At 41.3% G+C, this 22,964-nt stretch overlaps 1 protein-coding gene across 4 annotated transcripts in view; it reads left to right on the forward strand.

Annotated features, from left to right (window-relative positions):
• Positions 1 to 643: 643 nt before the first annotated feature.
• The window catches only part of ADGRG2 (adhesion G protein-coupled receptor G2), a 97,916-nt gene continuing 75,595 nt past the window's right edge, over positions 644 to 22,964 (forward strand). For 3 of the 4 annotated variants that reach the window (XM_034755774.1, XM_034755783.1, XM_034755793.1), the window contains exons 1-3: positions 644 to 701; positions 18,391 to 18,509; positions 20,855 to 21,457. In XM_034755774.1, coding sequence (XP_034611665.1) covers positions 18,392 to 18,509; positions 20,855 to 21,457 — 721 coding nt within the window. In that variant the 5' untranslated portion in view covers positions 644 to 701; position 18,391. The remainder of the gene's footprint in view (positions 702 to 18,390; positions 18,510 to 20,854; positions 21,458 to 22,964) is intronic. The other variant, XM_034755802.1, reaches the window with a different exon arrangement.

The raw sequence follows: 22,964 nt of genomic DNA on the forward strand, positions 1-22,964 counted from the left end.
CAAATTCCCTCAGAAAAAATAAACAGGATTCTGCCTTGAGCTGCGCCCAGGCGAACTGGACCCTAAAGAATGAGCACCGCTCCATGAATTGTTCCAGTGGGCACCGTGCATGCCTGAGATCAAGGGCGCACACTCCTTTGAGGGGGTTGTAGACCCGCTGAGAAAGCCAGCCAGTGTCTTGGCTCTGCCCCTCACGTCGGTGCCCCCAGCCGCACCCCCCAGCTGGAATGGAAGCTGAGGTGGTTTGGCAGCCGTGTGTACACCCATGATTTGTGTTTCCTCGGCAGCTTTTCAAGTCAGCCAGATGCGGGAATAACCGTGCGAGAGGCGGCCCCGCTGCTCTGGGGGCAGAACCACTGAAGGGCCACAGCCTGGGGGCGCTGCCTGGCGAGGGGGGCTCGGCGGGGGTCAGGGCAGCAGGGGCGCGCCCTGGCCGCCTGAGCGCACCGCGGCGGGACCGAGCCGCCTGGGAGTGCAGCGTCCGGAGAGCAGCGCCCCGAGGGAACCCGCGGCCACCGCCGCAGCATCTGGCGCCTCGCTGCTGGGTTTCCTCCTCCCGCCGCCTCCTCCTCCCACAGGTGGCGGCTGCTCCAGCTGCCGGGACTGGCCGCGCCGCGCGCTGCCTCTGGCTCAGAAGCGACCCGGGCAGCAGAGCAGCCGCAGCGAGCAGCGAGCGCTCCCCCGCCGGCCGGCCGGGCCAGGTGAGTGCCCGTCTCTGGGGGGCGGGAGGGGAGGCACAGCCGCGCCGTCTCCTCTGGTCGTTCAGTTACGGGCTGTCCAAGGGCTGCAAAGTTTGGAGTGTCCCGCCGGGGTCCGCCCCGAGCGGCTGGGCTGAGGTGAGCGAGGGGGGACTCGCTGGGGATGAAGGGACCTGGCTTCCTCCCCCGGCACGTCTTGCCCCGTCCGATGGCAGGGCAGTGGGGGAAAGCGGGTCCCGCTGGGTGCGGGGCGGAGAAGTACCTGGGGGAAAGTTGCCCGCTCAGGAGGCTGGTGCGATATGTCTGGGGCTGGCCGAGCTGCGGCGGGGGATCTTGTTCAGCAGCCCGGCTCCTAGGTGAACCGGGGGGATGTGCAGCCCCTTCCCGCGGGCAGCAGGCTGGATGTACTGTGCACCTCTGTCTTCACCCGAGCTGGGAAAGAGCCTTGTTATTATCGTCGGGGCCAAAGCCCAAGGAGCCTCTTCAGCTTTTTCCTCACTTATTGCCTGGGAAATGTAACTTTTGCCAGGCTAAAGGAGCACAAACTAAATAAGAGCCCCGGGATCTGGCCCTGAGAAAAGAAAGAAAAAGAAAGTCTGCTGCGAAATAGGGCTCACAGGTGTAAACACAGCTCTCAACCTGCCAAGGACCCAGCTTTCAAATATGCCACTGACCCTCCCATAAGAAGAGACAATCGAGATAGCAAAGGCAGAACGTGTGGGGCCATTGATCTACATGAGTTCAGTGGGTTTGCACAAGTGTAAGTAGGGACAATGTCTTGCCCATGCCTTCAGTGGGACCAGGACTTGACCCGGTGTCTGTAATAGGCATCACGTTTTGTTTAACCACTGCTCCGGAGTTGTGTTTCTGATATCAGGAATAAGCAGTGAGATGGCAACAAGTTTCATTAGGATGTGGACATAAATATTGGTTTGAAATGAGTGGCTCCCCATGTAATTGAGCATGTGTGAGAGGAACTGCTGCAAGGGGTTATTTCTGACTTTCCCTCTAATCAAGAGTGATAAAATGATTAACTTCTCTGAAGTAGCCAGTGCATTACACAATAGCGCAGTGGTTCTCAACCAGCGGTCTGGGGGCCCCGATTTCAGGGGGTTCAGCAAGCAGGACCAGCGTTAGACTTGCTGGGGCCCAGGGCAGAAAGCTGAAGTCACACCACATGAGGCTGAAGCCAAAGCCTGAGCAACTTAGCTTTGCAGGGACCCTGTGGCATGGGGCCCCAGGCAATTACCCTACTTGCTACACCCTAACACTGGACCTGGCTTTTATATGCAGAAAACCAATTGTTGTGGCACAAGCGGGCCATGGAGTTTTTATAGAATGTATCGGGGAGGCAGTAGGGACGGCTCAGAAAGAAAACGATTGAGAACCCCTGCAATAGAGAATACCTTATTTCTGTAATGTTTTGACTGACAGGTTTTTAATGTTTGGGTAGATCAGACTTTTGAATACCTGCATCATGGCCATGTTTCTGTATTAATCATAGTAGGCCAACTTTGCTCTTGGTTACACCTGTACTTGCCCATTGTTTTCTATGGGGATGAATGGGTGTAACTGAGAGCTGAATTTAGTCCAGTATTTGTTATTGCTTATCTTTTCATGTTACATTCTGAAACAAAAATGGTGAAACAGATGCATTTTAAACAAGATATTTTGAAAGTCATCTGGGTATGGTAAGTCATTTGATACTCCAGAGGGCATTCTGTGCCAAAAAAATAAAAATCCTCTGCACAATAATTTAAAATTCTGCAAATTTTATTTGTCAAATAAATCTGGAGGCTCCAGCATGGCATTGGGGAGCACAGGGCACTGGCTGCACAGAGGTGGGAGATCACTGGGCAGCTCCCCTCCACCCCAGATATGGACTCAGCGGTAAGGCTGCACCCAATCCTGACACAGCGCAAAGACCTGCCTGCCCCAGAAACACCCCAGGGCCCTGCTCACCTGGTGTGGGCAGGCAGGATCCAAGTGTAGAGGGGCTTAGTATGCAGGGATCCAGGTGTGGGTTGAGAGGATTCTGTGTAGGGCAATCTGGTGCGGGTGGCTCATTGGGGGATCCAGGTGTGTGTGTGGGGGAGGTCCTGGGTGCAATGATAAAGGGACTCTGCATGGGAGGATCAGGTGAAGGTGGTTGGAGCTCAGCAGGGTGGAGGGTCTGGGTGTGGGGGAGAAAGAGCTCGGCGGGGGGTATGGGTGTGAGGGGCTCAATGGGGAGGTCCAGATGCAGCTGGTTGCGGCTTGGTGGGGTGGGGATCCTGGTGCAGGTGGTTCATTGGGGTGGTCCAGGTGCATCAGGAGTGGGGCTCATGGGGGGGAGGTTCTGAGTGGAGGGGATGAGGCTCGGCAGGCGGGTCTGGGTATGAGGGGGTCTGGATGCACGGGGGGTGGGCGGATGGGGGAGCAGCTCCCTGTACAGGGATCCTTCCCCCTGCAGCTGAGGGGTGAGGGGTGCGGAAAGCGGGGGGGGGTGGGGGCTTTGCAGAGCTTCTTCAGCTGGGGGAGAAAACTGGGAGTGGGTCTGACTCACCCCCAGATGCCATGCAAAGATAGAGGAAGTCCCGTCCTCCCAGTCCAGCTGAACTAGCAGCTGAGCCTGGCGCAGGGTAGGAGTCACCAGCTAGGTCTTCCCCAGTCCTGCCTACTGCCCCACAGTGATTTCTCTCTCTGCTGGCTGCCCTGGGCCCCCAAAACATACTGCTGGGGAGGGTCGCATGACTGCTCTTGTGGCTCCCCTTTGCGCATGCGCAGTGGCGCAGAATTCCTCCTAGAGTAAACTTGTGTATATTGCAGCCTATCCTCTTATATAGCCTTTCATGAGGAATGATGTGCATGATAATTACTGAAACCATCTTTCCCTGAATTTAGAGAGAAAAGGTGGGTGAAGTATAAGCTTTTGAACTTACCCAGTCCTGAAGAAGAGCTTTGTGTATGCTCAAAAGCTTGCCTCTTTCACTGGCAGAAGTTCGTCCAATGAAAGGTATTACCTCACCCCCTTGTCTCTCTAATATCCTGGGACTAACACGGCTACATCATCACCGCATTTCCCTGACTTTGTCATTTTGTTACACTGAATTCAAAGAAAAAGTTTCTCTCTTTCATCATTTAGAGACTGTATTTATAACTGTTTTTATATACAATATACAATATTTTTCTTATACTCTTTATAGTGCACAGTTTTACATTCATTGTTTACAGTTTCTGGCTGCTGTATGTGTGGGGATGTTGTTTTGAATTGTGCAAAGAACACTAAACAAAACAATTGTAAATTAATTTCTTAGCTTATCATCTTGCATATTCTTAAGGTGGTAGATCTGCTCAGATTCCCTTTACTGTTTTTATACCCTAAAATTATGGGCCAAATGCTGCTTGCCTTCCTTTTGTCTTTAATGTCCTCACTGGAACTATTTGCACGAGTAAGGTATGCAGGGTTTGGTCCTATGCAAGGTGACACTGGTGGTGTTTTTGTTTTTTTGTTTGTTTGTTTAAAATTTTTTGTCAATAAAGAGTTGGAAACAGTCATTGAATTAAACCAAAGAAAAGAAACAGCTAACTTTGCCATGTTATCATTCAAATATTACACATTGCTAAGAAAGCACACATATTGTAATTTATGGCTGAAAATTGTTTAAAGAGTGAAACATTTGAAAGATGTCATATAATTATAAATAATATGTAAATTGGGGCCAACAAAATCTTTTCACATACATGAAGTGGCAGTTAGATTCTAATGTTAATATTTTAACTGGATCTTTATAGGTCAGATGGAACCTGTGAGCAAATTTTTCCTCCTTAGTACATTCCAAATTAAATTTCAGGATTTAGTATTTAATACCTCAATATATGTGGCTCTAGTTGGGTGAGTGGAATGAAGAAGGGACTCAATTCCCACTCTTAAATTAATTAGCTTCATTTATGCCACCTATATTGGGGGGGAGGGGAGGTTGTAGGCAGAACTCCCCTTGAATGCAGTAGTAATTTTGCCTGACTAAGAATAGAATGGCATGAGAGGAAATATAGGAAGAAGAGTACCTTTAAGTTCTGACAGTTTTAGCTCTCAGTATGAGACATGAGTAGCAGCCTCCACAAATATGTTGCTTTTAACATTAAACATCATATTTGGGTTATGAATGTTGTATTTTCAGCTAAAAGCTAGACCAGAATGTATTTGAAGGGCAAAATGGTAATCAATAATTGTAAAGTATAGAAATATGTCTAAGGGTTTTGCTCTTATCTCAAACACATGAACTCAAAAATATTGCTTATTTTGTAAAATCAATGTTGTGTACACATCAAGAGATTGATTTTTATAAAATATACAATAATAAATGTCTTATATGAAATTATGTATTAATGCTGCTCATTTGGAAATCAGTCCTGCATTTCTTATATGCCAAAAATTCCTTCAAAGTAAATTAGAGACAAGGTGGGTGAAGTAATATATTTTATCAGACCAACTTCTGATGATAAGACAAGCTACAACAATTTGAAGTAAATTTAAATTCTGGGTGCCCAAGGAATACAGGATTGATTATATCCTTTGTGCAAAGACCAAGGGACAAATCCTGTTCTCCGTGCTCATGAGCAGCACCACTCATGTGAGTGGCTGATCAGAATTTGCCTCCAAATGTAAAGTAAGGAGCCAGTTCTGAAATTCTGCAGGACTTCAGTGTGAGTGTAATCTGCATCAGGACTGTGGGATCAGGACCAAGTTTTTCAGTCACTGTATATAAAATGTGCAGGCATTTAAAAGGTTGACAGATATTGGACTTTTCATGTGTTTATTTTAGTCCCCACTTCAGGCTTTTCCATACATCTTAATGGTTACGTGAGCTGTAACTACACAGACAGTTCAGGTATCTGGTATATGAGCAACTCTGTGGAGTTGTTCCATTGTTGTTCACTCTTTGTTCCAACAGGTGGGACTCAATATAGCACCGTATTAAAGTGCTGGTCATCTTTTTTGCTCTGATGGTCCTCTTGTGTTTTCGGAGACAACTGCTCAATTGCAGCCTACTGACTATTACAGAAAAAAAATCCTATCATCACAGTAGTTGTGATCATTTTGTAACTTAAAAAAATTGTTTTTGGAGACAGCAAACCACAGATGAAAGAGCAGATGGAAAAAAAACATACTAGAGTTTTGGAAAAGTCTGGTCAAGTTAAAATACTTATTTATTTCATGGCTTTCAGAAGAAGTTACTAGAATTTGTACTTAATATTTATATTATGTAAAATTAGAATGAGATAATTTTAGTTAATTTTTTAGTCACCAAAACACTAACCACAAATGTAGCATTAGACGTGTTCTCATTTATAGAGTTCTTTAGAGGATATTCATTGAAGAAGCAATCCTGCAAGATGTTATGATGGGCAAACCTGAAATTGTCACACAAGATCAAACATGAGTGTTTAGGAGCAGTACAGACTGCATGTACCAGGAAAAGTGAATAATGTATATACACTGATTAGGAACATATTATTGTGGACTCATTAAAAAACAAAATCCGGTTACTGGCATCTATGGATATTTTAAATACTAAAAAAAACCCATGTTGTACTCTGTAGAGAATAGTTTAGGTTGGCTCTCTGCCTGGATTTGAGTCTTCTGGGCATGCTGGATTATAGATATTGCCAAATTCTCCATTTTAATTTGTCTTCCAACCATTGGATTTTGGATTGTTCCATGTAGATTTTGCACCAAATTAATTCCAGGTGTTATTGTTGATTTCAGTGGCGTTAAGAATAAACCTGGCCCATTATATCTGAGATTTTTGAGCTTTTGTTCTGTCATTACAATAGTTATTCTGTGCCTACATCATCTTTTTCACAATGACATAAAAAAGTGAGGTTATTATATTCATGTTAAACTAAGTCAGTACTTTCCTCAGTGTGACTCATAACTGAGGAAGCTAATCACTTTATAACTGTTGATGATGAGCAAGAAGGAAAGAACCCAGATTGAGTTCAGGTTCCAGACTGAGTTTGCCAAGCTGACACTTATGCCTGGTCTACACACAGAAATTGAATTGGATTTAACTAAATTTTTTTCTAAAACAGTGGCTCTCAACCTTTCCAGACTACTGTGCCCCTTTCAGGAGTCTCATTTGTCTTGTGTCCTTCAAGTTTCACCTCACTTAAAAAGTACTTGCTTACAAAAACAGACAGAAAAATACAAAAGTGTCATAGCACACTATTACGGAAAAACTGCTTACTTTCTCATTACTACCATATAATTATAAAATAAATCATTTGGAATATAAATATTGTACTTACATTTCAGTGTTTAGTATATAGAGCGGTATAAACAAGTCGTATGAAATTTTAGTTTGTACTGACTTCACTAGTGCTTTTTGTGTAGCCTGTTGTTAAACTAGGCAAATATCTAGATGAGTTGATGTAACCCCTGGAAGACCTCTGTGTACCCACAGGGATGTGTGTACCTCTGGTTGAGAACCACTGTTCTAAATTGAGTTAGTTAAAGTAGCCTAATCTTCTTGTGTGGACACTCAGAGGGATTTTAAACCTGGCTAATATTGATTTAGCTTAATTCAATTATATTAGCCCAATCTCAACGCCTAGTTTGGCCTGACTTTTGCCCTTCCCTTTCTCAGACAGCTTTTTGTGGAGCCTCTCTGTCATGTACTCCTTCTACACCCTAGTTTTGCGGGACTGCTACTAGCAGGTCAGGCTTCTGTATTATAATATGAACTGGCTACAGAGTTTCCTTCCCAGAGAGATACACCAGATGCATTCCCTGTTCAGATCCTTTAATAGACTGCCAAGAATGGCTGTTGTGAGCATAAGTATATTATACACAGCACCACTTGGGGGTTGAACAGTATAATACAATTTAACATGCTGTTAAACTCTCCTTGTAAGGGAGTCCTCCGTCCGCCACATACTGCACCAGCCAGGAGCAGCACTAGTGCAGCCAGGAGCTCTGCTGAGACAGTGTTTGGTGTGGGAGGGGCAACATGTGTCTGCCCTTTCAACGGCACATGCACCAAAGTTAGTGTAGTTCCCAGTGCAACATGTTGCTTAGGTCATGCTCCCCCCTCCTGTCAGATCAAAGCTATTTGAAGGGTGAATCACTCCCTCAAAATGAAGAGGCATTAGCTTCTGTGCTTAGCGTTCATTTGGCCATTGGGATACAATAAAAGTGAACTTTGATTTTTCTTTTTTTTAAAGTCTGCTAAATATTTCACCTTGCAACTCCTAAGGAATTCCACCAGCTGCAAGGATGGGAGATAAGAGACCTGCTGAATCCATAAAGTGAGGTGTAGGATGAGATCACATCATCATTTTGCTTTCTTTGCTTCTGCTGCTGTATGAGCCAGGAGAGCATGGAAAGGAGAGTGGGGGAGACTGTTTCACTACTCACACGCGTGCACACACACAGGAAGATGGAGAAAGTTTAAGCGTAAGTTTTCAGGAGAAGGCCAAGTAGAAGTATGAATTAAGCATTCTTCTCTCTGGCATCCATGGCTCCAACTTCAGTTTCTCCAAGATGGTACTGTGAAAATATCTGTCTTGCTCACTGTTCTGACTGTGTACATCTCCAGCTTCAAAACCCCTTAGGATATGTCTACAGGGCAGCTGGGCGCGAGCCTCCCAGCCTGGGTAGACAAACTCATGCTAGTGGGGCTTGAGCTAGGAACTAAAAATAGCAGCATGGACATTGTGGCTTAGGCTCTAAGGCCTTGGAGGTCAGGTGGGCTTGGGAGCCTGAACTTCAGCCTGAGCCACTGTAAGGATGCGGTTCTGGCGGGACCCGACGGAGAGTGCCAATTTAGGACAAATTGCTCAAACAGGGCAGTTACAGCCCAAGGCTGGGGTTTTTCCACCTCTAAGGCAAACCAAACCAGCCAGACAAAGAGGACTTTGGTCTCACCCCACTGGCTATCCACAAGTCACACAAGCAATTTCCTTAGACACTCCAGTTTCCCAGTATCACCACTACTGCCACTCATCATGGGAACAAATGGTTATGAAAACCAATACCCCAGTAAAAGAAAAAGGGTTCTCCTGATCCCACAGGACCAAGCCCCAGACCCAGGTCAATATACAAATTAGATCTTACCCACAAATCACGCTGTTGCCAATCCTTTCGAATCTAAAATCTAAAGGTTTATTCATAAAAGGAAAAAGATAGAGATGAGAGCTAGAATTGGTTACATGGAATCAATTACATACAGTAATGGCAAAGTTCTTGGTTTAGGCTTGTAGCAGTGATGAAATAAACTGCAGGTTCAAATCAAGTCTCTGGAGTACATCCCCAGCTGGGATGGGTCATTAGTCCTTTGTTCAGAGCTTCAGCTTGTAGCAAAGTCCCTCCAGAGGTAAGAAGCAGGATTGAAGACAAGATGGAGACGAGGCATCAGCCTTTTATAGTCTGTTCCAGGTGTAAGAACACCTCTTTGTTCTTACTGTGGAAAATTACTGCAAAATGGAGTCTGGAGTCATATGGGCAAGTTCCTGCATACTTTGCTGAGTTACAAGGTGTATCTGCCTTCTCTCCATGGGTCAATTGTATAGCTGATGGTCCATAATGGACCATCAAGCAGGCTAGGCAGAGCTAACACCAACTTGTCTGGGATGTCTCCCAGAAGCATAGCATAAGTTTGAAATACAGACAGTATAGAGACAATATTCACAACTTCAACTACAAAATTGATACACACATATAGACAGCATAATCATAACCAGCAAACCATAACCTTGTCTTAGACACCTCATTTGACCCCCTTTATACAAGATGTGGTGCCACTAAGGACTTTGGTTGCAACCATGTTCTGTATGGTCCCAGATTATATCAATAACGTCACAGCCGCAACATCCAGACTGCTAGTTTTGGCATGATAGCTCAAGACCGTTAGCATGAGTCTGTCTACCTGGGCAATGTGGCTTACTCCCCACTGCAGTATAGACATGCCCTTAATGGTTCCTCTTGCCATCCACATCAAATTCAAGTCCTGTAGCTGAATGTCAAGGTTTTGTAAAACGTTGCTTTTCTCACTTGCCACTTCTTCTCTTGTCCCTTCTACTGAACTCAGACTACATGCCTAAGTGCTTCCCTAGTCTCCATCTTCCACTTACCTCCTTGACAACTTGCATGAGGCCCTATATGTTTGGAATTTCCATCCTGACTTTGTCTGCCATGCCTTCACACTTTTCATGAAATCTATAGCACTACTTAGAGTAGAGTTTAACACCCTCCACCCCTGAGGCACTGAGACATAAAAGCAAACATAGCTACTTTGCTGCTTATTGCAACCCTTCCTCCTCATCCTCCATCCATATTTTGTCTATTTAGTTTGTAACCTCCTTGAAGCGGAGACCGTTGCCCCAATCATATGTTGCCTTAAGGCTTTTATGTTGATCCAGTCTTAAGGACTCTTAACAGATCTCTCTCTGGGGGATAGCCCATGTGTAAGGTGATTTCTTGGTCAGTGTAGATCTTGTGAAACTGCTGTAAGATGCTCCCTTTCTCATTCCCCAGCATATGGGGTATGCAAGGTAGGGGGAAAGGAGAGAGTGAGGCTGTATGGCTGCTCTCACTTACTATAGACTGAACTATTTCCAGAATGGCCTTGGAATAAAAGGAGACACAAAGGTGACTTAAGGCTATAAACTGCCCCATTTCTGTACTGAATGCAAGAATTCAAGAACTCAGAATTGGGGTCTTTGTCTCTGGAAAAACACTAGCTGCACTTCTAGTATTATATAAAATAAGTTAAAATAATGCAAAATCCTACATTAGTTCCATATTAAGGTTAAGATTTACATGCTCCCAAAGTCAGGAAATACAAAAGTTAAGGCTGAATGTACAGTCTTTTGGATTCAAACAAAACAGCCCTTGTGTTTCATTATTTTTTTATTGTGTCTGACACCAGTCACTCAGATTGACACTAAGTTTAGGTTCACGAGAGTCTTAGTCACTGCAAAAGAGAGTTTAGTCCTGCAAAGCCTCGGTGCATCGGATCGCGACCAACAGAACCCAGCTCCACACTCGTGCTCAATCTAACAGACCATTAGATTGACCTGAGTTACAACAGACTGGCATTCTCTGACGTCTTACTTCAAATTAGCAACTGCTAGCAGAGCACCTCACCCTCCCTGATTGAACTAACCTCGTTATCTCCATACTGATTTATACCTGCCTCTGGAGATTTCCATTACTTGCATCTGAAGAAGTGAGGTTCTTACCCACGAAAGCTTATGCTCCCAATACTTCTGTTAGTCTTAAAGGTGCCACAGGACCCTCTGTTGCTTTTTACAGATTCAGACTAACACGGCTACCCCTCTGATAGTTAGTCACTGAGTATATGCTTATTGGAAAAACACCCAGTAGGCTATTACACTCATGAACTGCACATATGAATTTTATATGAATTTGTTTATACTATGTCTCAAACTTCAACAGAGTTACATGAGTGTAACTCAGGCAGAACTTGGCCCACTGTGCTTGGCTTCTTTGCATTTGTAAGAGACCATCCAATACCAATAACCTAGAATATGTCAAAATATAGATTCCCTCCCAAGGGTTTCCCCCTGATTACCACTAGCAGCTGAGCCAATGTTTTGAGGTGGTTTGCTGTGGTGTACATACAACATTTTGCTCACTGTAAGCTGCTTTTAGGTGTTAGGATATAGCTTCCTTAAAAATGAAGTATTAAACATCTTTTGAAGTATTAAACATTACTTGCATCACTTTTAGCCATTCACAAAAGGCCTACAAAAGCTTACAAGTGAGGAAAAATACATTGTACCTGTAGACAAATTGAAACAGGAAATATTGATTAAATTAAGCTTTACTTGTTACATGTTGGATAGACTAGCTGAAACACACGTTCAGGGACATATAAACACTTGTAGCAGCCAAAGGAAAAGGTGGTATTCTATCAGAAGATAAACTGATTTTTATAGACTACTTGTATGTCTCAGTTTGCAGTCTTAGGCCTTGTCTAAACTACAGGGGAAATTCGATCTAAGCTACGCAATTTGAGTTACGTGAATAGCATAACTGAAATGGACGTAGCTTAGATTTACTTATGACGGGGTCCACACTACACAATGTCGTCTCCCGTTGACTCCCCCCACTATTCTCGATCCGGTGGAGTACAGGAATCGACAGGAGCGCATCATCTGCGGTTGATTTAGTGGGTCTTCACTAGACCCGCTAAATCGACCGCCAATGCATCGATCGCCGCTCATTGATCCCCCGGTAAGTGTAGACATGCCCTTAGAAAACACCATACACAGTATCATTCAAATAATTCTTTTACTGTCTTCTGGAAAAAACTGACCGCCCCCCGCCAACTTAGGACAACATTTTTTAAAGGATGGCGTTATTATTGCTGCTAAGTCAGTGGACGTTGTATGTGCCAGATTTAACAGTGACATAAGACTTTCCAACATAAGCATCCTTCCCATTACATCTCTCTTACTTCAGCCAAAGTTTAAAAATAAACTAGAAGCTTTACTACTTTCTGATGCCAATCTGGAAAATAAGGGAGCGGAGCTGATGGAAGAAGCTGATAGTCTTATTCTTATCCTGGAGAAAGCAATGGGAAGCACTGAGAAAGAGAGAGAGAGAGAGAGAGAGACATACCTGCGCAGTCCCAGCAATCCTTCCTGTGTCTTGCTCCTTACTTACTTCTTGCAGCTGGCATAATACAGGCTGTCTGTTGTCACAAAAATGCAACAGAAAAGGCTTACTATTCCAACACTTCCAACTTCAATAAAGAAAACATATCATATTGCAACATGACTCCAGAAGAATGAGAAAAATATCCCCAATGTAAGAAAGTGCTAAATATGTCTATATGTGAATGATCTTTTGGAGACATACTGAAGTACAGTATGGTTACTAAGGGTGAAATCCTGGCTGCAGTGACTTCAGTGGAGCCAGGATTTCACTCCAGGTTCTTTTCATATCACTGCTAATGTTCTGCTTTTATTTTAAAACTGTGTTGAGTTAATATAATATGATTGTTTTCATGTGGCCTCTTTTTGCTCCAGTTATGTTTTTAACTTGAAATAAAAGCTAACAAAAATTAATATTAGAATAATTAAAACAGAAAAATAAATACAAATATTAGATTAATACAATTTGTATTAGGGTTGTTTGCTAAAGGGAGCTACAAACTTTAACATTACAAGAATGCTATTTAAAGATATGCAAAATACTGTCTGGAGTTTTTAAATAATTCTGTAATGTAGGAAAATATTTGTATTAAAGCCAGAGGTCTTTAATGGGGCTCTCTCTAAGTAATGGATGCAGGATTAGAACAAAAGAAAGTGAAGACAACATACCCAGTAGTTAGGTATGAATGTCTGAATTTCAAGTGTTTGCAATGATTTTAAATGGTGAAAAGTTGTTCTGGATAAAGCTGGACATAGTAAAACAAGTTTCTGGTAGTTTATTTTTTAAAATGTAAAGAGAACAAAAAAGAGAAACACTTACTGGTTTTCATATTCTTTTTCCTTACAGTTGTATTCAAAGAGAACTGTGAAGGCTTTATGGAACTTTTAAAATTCGGTTTCACAAAGAGTACAGTACAGTGCAGGACAATATTGTTCATAGTAAATACCATCTGTTTCATCTAGAGAGATTGAATTGGTCTTAAACCCACTCAAAATGTACTTTTATCAAAAAAGCAGAACTTCTTTAGAAAACTGCTATTCTGTTTCAAAAGTGCCGGCACAATATGGCACATAGTTTGGAAAAAGCAGTGGATGACACTATTGCACCATAATAAGGCAATAACCAATAAAGGTCTTCTCTAATTCAAACAACTTGAACATTATAAGTAATACTAACAATCATCTTAAATGTCATTACTTGAGAACACCGAGCTGTAATTTAAATACACCTCTACCCTGATATAACGCGACCCGATATAACACGAATTTGGATATAATGCAGTAAAGCAGTGCTCCGGGGGAGCGGGGCTGCGCACTCCGGTGGATCAAAGCAAGTTCGATATAACTGGCTGGATAACCGTATTCTGGCTGGATAACCGTACTCAGAGAGTTGTTATTAATGGTTCCCAATCCTGCTGGAAAGGTATAACAAGTGGGGTTCCGCAGGGGTCTGTTTTGGGACCGGCTCTGTTCAATATCTTCATCAATGACTTAGATATTGGCATAGAAAGTACGCTTATTAAGTTTGCAGATGATATCAAACTGGGAGGGATTGCAACTGCTTTCGAGGACAGGGTCATAATTCAAAATGATCTGGACAAATTGGAGAAATGGTCTGAGGTAAACAGGATGAAGTTTAACAAAGACAAATGCAAAGTGCTCCACTTAGGAAGGAAAAATCAGTTTCACACATACAGAATGGGAAGAGACTGTCTAGGAATGAGTACGGCAGAAAGGGATCTAGGGGTTATAGTGGACCAGAAGCTAAATATGAGTCAACAGTGTGATGCTGTTGCAAAAAAAGCAAACATGATTCTGGGATGCATTAACAGGTGTGTTGTGAGCAAGACACGAGAAGTCATTCTTCCGCTCTACTCTGCGCTGGTTAGGCCTCAACTGGAATATTGTATCCAGTTCTGGGCACTGCATTTCAAGAAAGATGTGGAGAAATTGGAGAGGGTCCAGAGAAGAACAACAAGAATGATTAGAGGTCTTGAGAACATGACCTATGAAGGAAGGCTGAAAGAATTGAGTTTGTTTAGTTTGGAAAAGAGAAGACTGAGACGGGACATGATAGTGGTTTTCAGGTATCTAAAAGGGTGTCATAAGGAGGGAGAAAACTTGTTACCTTAGTCTCTAAGGATAGAACAAGAAGCAATGGGCTTAAACTGCAGCAAGGGAGGTTTAGGTTAGACATTAGGAAAAAATTCCTAACTGTCAGGGTGGTTAAACACTGGAATAAATTGTCTAGGGAGGTTGTGGAATCTTCATCTCTGGAGATATTTAAGAGTAGGTTAGATAAATGTCTATCAGGGATGATCTAGACAGTATTTGGTCCTGCCATGAGGGCAGGGGACTGGACTCGATGACCTCTCGAGGTCCCTTCCAGTCCTAGAATCTATGAAACTATAAACATGGTTAGATTTTTTGGCTCCTGAGGACAGCGTTATATAGGGGTAGAGGTGTATATTCAGCTACATCCTTAGTGATCCTTCCAGAGTTCTTTAGCTCTTGTTGTTGCAGCACTTACAGAGTGTAGTTTTCTCTAAGACATTTGCGGTGCTCTGCAACTGTGCCTAAGAAATGTGGGGAAGTTCACTCACTGCAGATTAGATGTTAGATAGCAGATGTTCCCCCCACTTCCTACCAAGGCTTTCCCTGGTGGTTCTTCTCGTCCTGCAGAAGCCTTCCTGTTCCTTACAGGTCTCTTTACTCCCTGCTACCATGAGAGTGACAGCAGAGTTCTTCCCTCTCTCCCTGCAACCTCTCAAACTTCAGTCTAAATGCCCCTTAGACTTTACCATCTAGGGAGACCAGATAGCAAGTGTGAAAAATTGGGACGGGGGTGGGGGGTATTAGGAGCTCATCTAAAAAAAAGCCCCAAATATCGGGACTGTCCCTATAAAATCAGGACATCTGGTCACCCTATTACCATCACTCTTGGGCTTCACTGCTCCAGCTGCCTTTCAGCTCAAGACAGGCCACCTCTGGACCCTTGTTTCACTGTCCCCAGCCTATAAGGTTTCCTCCTGTCTCAGGATCCACCAGTTCTGACTCCAGGCCTCCCGGGCTCTCTCTGCATTTAGCCTAAGAGAAGAAACCTCTCTACTGATTAGCTGGGTCTCCTCCATGGCCTTCCTTTCCCACTATCTTGTGCTCCTTTTTTTATAAAGATCCAGCACCAACTTAGCTGGACTTGATCACCAGTTATGCCTAATACTCCTCCAGATGCTATCCAGTGGCCTAATTGAGCTCAGGCTCCTGTTAACCCATGGTTAACCAGTGTAGAGTCTATACACCCCATCACAAGAAGCTTCTGTCTAGTGATTCTGTATCATATGTGCTCCGTTTACAAATGAAAATATGCTGTTCTAACTAACAACTCCGCAAATTCAGCCTGGGCACTGAGAGTCAAGCTGAATTCTTTCCTTCTCCTACATGATCACAAATACTAAACTGTAGGCCAATTTCTATCCTCACTTATTACCTGCAACCCTGCTGTCTCCAAATTATGTCCTCCATTATACCTTTGCAATTCCATTAACTTTTAGAATCTTTATTACTAGTAATGATGCACAAGCCAGAACCCACATATGTTCTCAGGCTGCAAATTTAATTGTATTCTTATTACTAGAAAATGTGGTTTCCAAATGATTGAATCATATACGGTACAAATTGTATTTCAGTAGTTAGTCATTGCTATTGGAATACTATTTGTACAGTAGTGTGGTGTTTGGTTTTAAATACATGTCTTAATACATTATTAAATGAGGATAAGGTAGGAGCTGTGCATCAGTATTGTATGTGACATATAATAGGAAATTTGCTCTTTAATCTTCTGGATGCCACTTCAGACATTCCTAGGGTTCAGGGAAGTTCACAATTCAACTGTTGGGTGCTAAGTAGTACAGCCAATTGATGGTACAATCTGTATGTGCTGAGTGTGTTGTCTGAGAATATCACTATGGGTAAATCCCTTGCCTTACAGAGGAAGGAATTTGCCTTTAAAACTGGGGAATTTGTTTATAACTTGATTTTTGTTCGGAGGTGATGTAGTCTGAGGTCTGGGGAAATTTGGTGTATCTCAAGGTAATGGCTGCATACCCACACCTTTTGAATGGGCACCTCATTTATTTATGAATCAAAATAAATAACGATAAAATATATTATGGCACCAAGACCCTGAGAGTTTAACAACTGATATTCTCAGGTTACATACATAAAAGCATTTAAGCACAGGGGTCTTTGTAATCAGTCTTGGGACAATTAAAGTAATTCTGCAGTTCAATCAAATGCAAATATATAGTTTTATTTTTAGAAATTGTAACAGAGGTGAGCTGAAAACTGACTTGGAATACATTTCCTGTGAATCTCTGAGGTGCTTGTTTGTCTTTAGATTCTGGTGTTTCTTGAATTACTTTATTTTTTATCTAGTTTCAACTCATCCTTGCTAAGACTCATGATGTACATTAACTAACTCTTCCATTCTAATGTGATGTTTCTTTTTGTTCAGTTTTAGGCTCTTATCCTTTGCTCAACTGAGTTTTCCTCTAAAGGGCCTTACTTTGAGGTGTTTAATTTCTGTAGCACACATGACAACATTACCCATGATATGTAGTACTTAACTTCTTCCAATTGATAAAAAAAATTGGTACATTTCTTCCTTCAGAATTATTTCAGAAGGTGATGATATTCCAGATTATAGGCTGCATACTGTATCTCCAAAATGCATATAATATACTAGTTTCATTATCCCAATAAATCTACCTAAACCCATTGTTCCCAACTACTATGGGATTTCTTGGTTACCGTATAGCTATTGGAAGTCCTGATTGATGTTCATGCTGTATTGCTCTTATTAAAGTCTTTAGGGCTAATGTGTATTTTCTGTATTTACATTTGATACATTTGAGTGATACATACAGATTGCTTCCACGCTTTTCCAACCACTTTTTTCCTGCTCATTTCTTTTGTTTGGTCCAACCCTTCTGCAGTGCAGTTGGCCCTTTTCAAGGTGGATACATTTGATCTTTTCCTCTCAGATAACATAATCCTATTAACACATTCTGATTGACCTTTAAATATCAGCACCTTTTTGCAAGTACCTTCAAAGTCACTGGCCATATTTCAAAAACAAATGTTTTAAATATCTAAATAGATTTTCTTGATTTTCAAAAGTGCTGAGCACTCAGCAGCTCTCATTGAGTGGTATAGCTTTGCACTGCTCCCATCTCCTGGTACCAGCACTTGTCTGTCATAGTATATCTGTAGTAACTATTCATTTTGTACTAATAAAATATTTTCATTAATTTGAATGCTTGCAATGGCCTATTTTTTAGCTCTAAACTAAAGATAAGTTTACAAATGTGCACTTTCTGCAAATAGAAAGGATCCTATCACAACCTAAAATAGTACACCTCTACCTCGATATAACGCTGTCCTCGGGAGCCAAAAAATCTTGTCGTGTTATAGGTGAAACTGCGTTATATTGAACTTGCTTTGATCCACTGGAGTGCGCAGCCCCGCCCCGCCCCCCCGGAGCACTGCTTTACTGCGTTATATCCAAATTTATGTTATATCGGGTCACGTTATATCGAGGTAGCGGTGTATATGCAGAAATATGGTATATTTTTGAAGAGATATATATATATATATAATTTTGGTGTGTCACAGAATCCTAAGGTCTGTAGAGTATCTGATATATTACAGATATATTCTACATGTATTAAAAGTAATGCTTTGAAGTTTGTTTTAAATTGTAATAGAATCCGTCCTAATTGCAATAAGTGCACAGCTATAAACTTAACTTTTGGTTATAGCAGAAAAAGAGATGCTTAACAAGAATTTCTGGGTCATTCCACATTCTAGCCCTCTACAGAAAGAATGTAAGCCCCATTTGGGTAGAAATAGCAGAGTTTAAAAGATTTACATCCATGTTTCGGAAGTATCATCTAATGTAATATCTACAATCCTGTCCTTTTGCTGATCATTGTTATAGAATATGATCTTTTTCCCTTGTGTGTTCTAGAATGATTGCCTGTGGAGTGCAGCACTGCTGTGCTGGCAGAGTCCAGGAGCTTTTACTGAAATTCAAGATTTCTCTAGCTATCGTTTTACTTCACGTGTTTCTGGCTACCTCGGACATACGTAAGATATTTTTATCCTTATTCATCCAACATTGAGAGAGAGAGAGAGAGAGAGAGAGAGAGAGAGAGAGAGTGTGTGTGAGAGAGAGAGAGAATATGTAATCATTATTAATTTTATGGGTGGGATTTTTTTCACATATGCTCATGATTGGCCAAATTCCACTGCCATAGAAATCGATGGTAATATTCCCATAGCAACAATGGAAATAGTTAGGTCAAATCTGAGCATTTTCGAATATCCTACATCTACATTCTTTCTTTATTGTTAATAAGGATATCAGGTATAAGTACTTTCTAATTAGCTATGGGTGAGAAAAATAAAATACAACTTATTTAATAGTAATATACCATAGAGGTGGTGTAACAGCTTCTGTGCCACTCTTTGGCTATGGGGTGTAGTGCAGAGAAAGGAGGTGAGGTCCAAAGTATGGAAAAAAATCATGTATCAGAATGTGGCAATTTTATGCCGTTTCTGGTAATAATAATAAACTAATTTATGGATATTCTTCACAGAGTTATTTTGTTTCTAATAAAAATAAGGGAAGCAGCATTGTTTTGTGTATGTGGTACAATAGACATGGGAGACCAGTGATTTGGGTTTTATTCCTAGCTCTGTCACTAACTGACTGTATGACCTTGGACTAGTGATTTCACGCCTCTGTGCCTCAGTTTCCTTTTATAATGATGTTTGTGTTCCTTTGTAAAACATTTTGACATTTAAGGATGAAAAGTGGTATATATTAGAGGTAAAGGTTAAATGTTTCATACATCATGTATTTTATAATGCCTTATGCTTAATTTTAGAAACTGAGTCCTATCCTGTGTCATGTATTTACACTCCAGGAAGTCAGAGTTTTTAGAAATTTAAACACATTTAGCAAATGCAGCAAATGGTGTGACACCATTGACTATAGTGGGTTATACCCGGGGGTGGAATTTGATACAATGATATGATGGACTAGTTCTGAACATACTGAAGTTCTCCGGATGGCTCTTACTCACGCACTCAGGCAGAGGTACCTTGAACCATTATCTTTATAAAAGACATAATATTTCTAGAACTTTGGAGGAGCAGGCGGTAGGTAGCACACCTACACAACAGCTGTAGCCAGCGCTCCCTCCAGTGCACCTAACCTGGTAAGTGGGGTGATCAATGTCCCTAGCTTCACACCACCCTGAAATGTTTCCATTTTGGCTGTCAGCACTGCCAGCAGCACTAGCCGTTCTTCCCTACCTTATTTCATCCCTAATATAAGGTGCCAAATTATGACTTTTCCCTGTCTGTATACACTAGGAGAGAAGGTTGAGACGGACTTCCTGCACTGTCTCTGACTTCTAGAATACCCTCACCAGGTGGCATAATTTATCACCAGATATACAAATAGATCTCAGGGTAAAAAGGATGGACAAAAGTAACTTTAAGCAAACAAATTTTATTTTCAAACTTCCCAGTCATTCAAGAAAAATGTATATGAACCATTTTTAAAAAGTACCTTGAATGCCTTTTAAAACTCCAGTGAAGAAAAATTACAAGATGCGGAAGGTATATAATGAAGTAAAGATTTTTATGACTTCATTAGTTATAATGGCTCTTGTAAGTCAGATGTGTTAACAATTGACAAGCACTTGTAGGTAAATTAATGACTTCTCTTGCTACTTATATGCCAGATCCTGGCAACATATAAACACTTGATCAACTTTACTCATGAGAGTAGTCAGTTCTATTGCAGCCTTACTAATGTAAATAACTCAGGTGCTTAAGTATTAACAGGATCTGTTCCTGTGTTTGTTGTTTCTAATTACTTACTAATGAATATTTGCATTTGCTTATACATGCCAGTTATTATGCACTTGATTATCTGTGCGGAAACACAAAGAGTAGACATGTATTTAATATGTAACACAATTTTTCACTTAACTAGTAAGTCATTTAAAATAATATTTTCTTTTGAAAATATCTGCATGTATCCAATAGTTTTATTGGTGCTTAGTACAGCACATTTAATTGCTAATTCCTGGTTTGGGAAAATACTGAGAATCCAAGCTCTTGTGTCAGTTAAAGATGATGAATATATTGAGAGCCAGTGCTTCACACTCATGAAAGATGTCAAATGCAGTATTATTACAGTAGAAGCCATTGAAAAGTCATTTTTTTGCCAACCATTATTATTACACAGATTTTAAGTATAGGGAAAAACTGGTAATCTCAGATATCATTATTAACAGGGACAATTCAATTACCTTTCTGCTTATTCATTAAGGTAAATTATCAAAGCACAGCAAGGGATTTCTGTGCAAAAGTCATTATAAAAGAATGTATTTAAAAGTTACCTTTTCTTTATTTAGCTCAGGATGGTTTCCTAGGACAATACAGAGCTGTTTTTAAGACTGCATGTGAAGATGCTTGGTCTCTGTCACCAGGAATTCATGTGCCTACCCTGAAAGAATTCACAGTCTGTGTGTACCTTAAGCTAGTGACTTCTAGTAATCCCTGGACTGCTTTTGTATACAATATAAAAAGACCTGGTAGCACTACTTCTGCAAATAGCTATGAACTTGGACTTACAGGAGATCATGACAAATTGACAGTTTGGATGTTTGGCACCCAAATAAACTTAAAGGAGAAACTTAATGTGGACACTTGGTACCAAGTGTGCATAGAGTGGAGAAGTAAATACAAGGAGATGAAACTATTTATAAATGGAACAGAAAAAAGAAGCCAAAAACTGTTAAAAGAAGACCTTATTGCAGATGGGCAGATTTTACTTGGCTGTTCACAATCATCAGCCACATCTTCAGCCATGGGTATGGTTGGTGAGCTGTACATGTTCAGAATGTGGAATGAAGCAGATAAAATATCTGGCTGCACAGATGGTAATATTATAGGCTGGAGAAAGAAAAATTGGGTCTATAATCACACATTAGAAGAGAGCAACACTTTGCCATGTGGTAAGTACCATATGTCACAATTAAAAACAATATTTTTGCCTAATGCTGGTGTGACCACAGATACATAACCTCTGTATTTTTGATAGTGGTTTTAATGTCATTAATTCTTTTCTCCATAAAATTATTAGTTTTCAGTTAAAAATTTAAAAAGGCAATGTCAAGGTTTGTAGGCCTTACCATTTATCCAATTTGTATAATGTCAAATGTAAAATTATGTCCCCAGTCCTGCAAACAGCTTCACTTTAGCAGACCTTTATACCCACACAGCATTCCAGTGACTTCAGTGGGGTTCTGAAGGCTGCACGGTCTGCCTGAAAAAAGTTCAGGATTCAAGCCTATGTTAATTTAATGTTCACTCTATGAATTTAAACACATGCAGGACTGGAAATGAAGGATAGGATGCTAATAGTAACATTAACAGGTCCATGCTTTGCACACAAAGTGTGTCAGATCCTCAGCTAGTGTGACTTATAGCCATATTGACAAGTTACACCACATGAGGATCTGGCCTGTATTTTTAATTGCTTGTTACCATGTACCATATTTTCTTCTCAGTTCTGTCTATCTGGTGTCTATCTAGGTTTTTATACTATGCTCATCACTGTAGTATCTGAACATATTACAGAAGTATTATATATCAGGTAGCATGATCTTTCTTTTCCTCTCTCCTCATCCCTATTATGGGTGGGAAATTATGTCAAAAGGTGAGTCTTGCATTTGATCCTGAGGTTGTATGAGGATTTGACTTCAGCAGAGTTGCACGATGTATCAGTAAGAAGGAATTAACCCAGCAAGCACATTGTAGAACAGTTAATATTACTTATTCGAACTTTATCTTTTTCGTTTTCTGTACATAAAATACATATCTTAACTTAGTCTGAGATTTTATCAGTCTTGGTGTCCTCTCCAGCTTTAGCTAATGGGAGGGGAGAAAGTAAGTGAGATGCAAGTTATAGCCTAGAAGTGACGTCACTCTTCATGTTTGCAGTGTTATTGTAGCCATATGGGCCCCGGAATATTAGAGAGACAAGGTGGGTGGTCATATCTTTTACTGGACCAACTTCTGTTAGTGAAAGAGACAGGCTTTCAGGCTTACACAGAACTCTTCTTCTGGTCTGGGAAAGGTACTCTGGGACCTGAAGCAGAACTCTGTGTAAGCTCAAAAGGTCATCTCTTTCACCAACAAAAGTTGGTCCAATCAAAGATATTACTTCACCCACCTTATCACTCTTCATGTCTTCCAAGATCCTACCCACTTCCTCCAGCAAAAAAGGAATATATGAAAGTCTGATGTTTCTAATATTAAAAATACCAAGTAGGAAAAAAAGTTGTTTGGAGAAGAGTGTGTGTGTGTGGTGGGGGAGGGAGAAATGTAATGATTCTAAAAATGTCTAATCTAGTTCGCTATACAGTTTAAGGGAAGATTTTTGGTGATGGTTGCTATATGTGTTGCAATAAGGCATTTTTGAAGTCTTTCTCATGCCACGTGTCTCATCAGCAGCTTGAG

Source organism: Trachemys scripta, chromosome 1 (genome assembly GCF_013100865.1).
Source record: "Trachemys scripta elegans isolate TJP31775 chromosome 1, CAS_Tse_1.0, whole genome shotgun sequence".
In the NCBI taxonomy this organism is placed as follows: Eukaryota; Metazoa; Chordata; order Testudines; family Emydidae; genus Trachemys; species Trachemys scripta.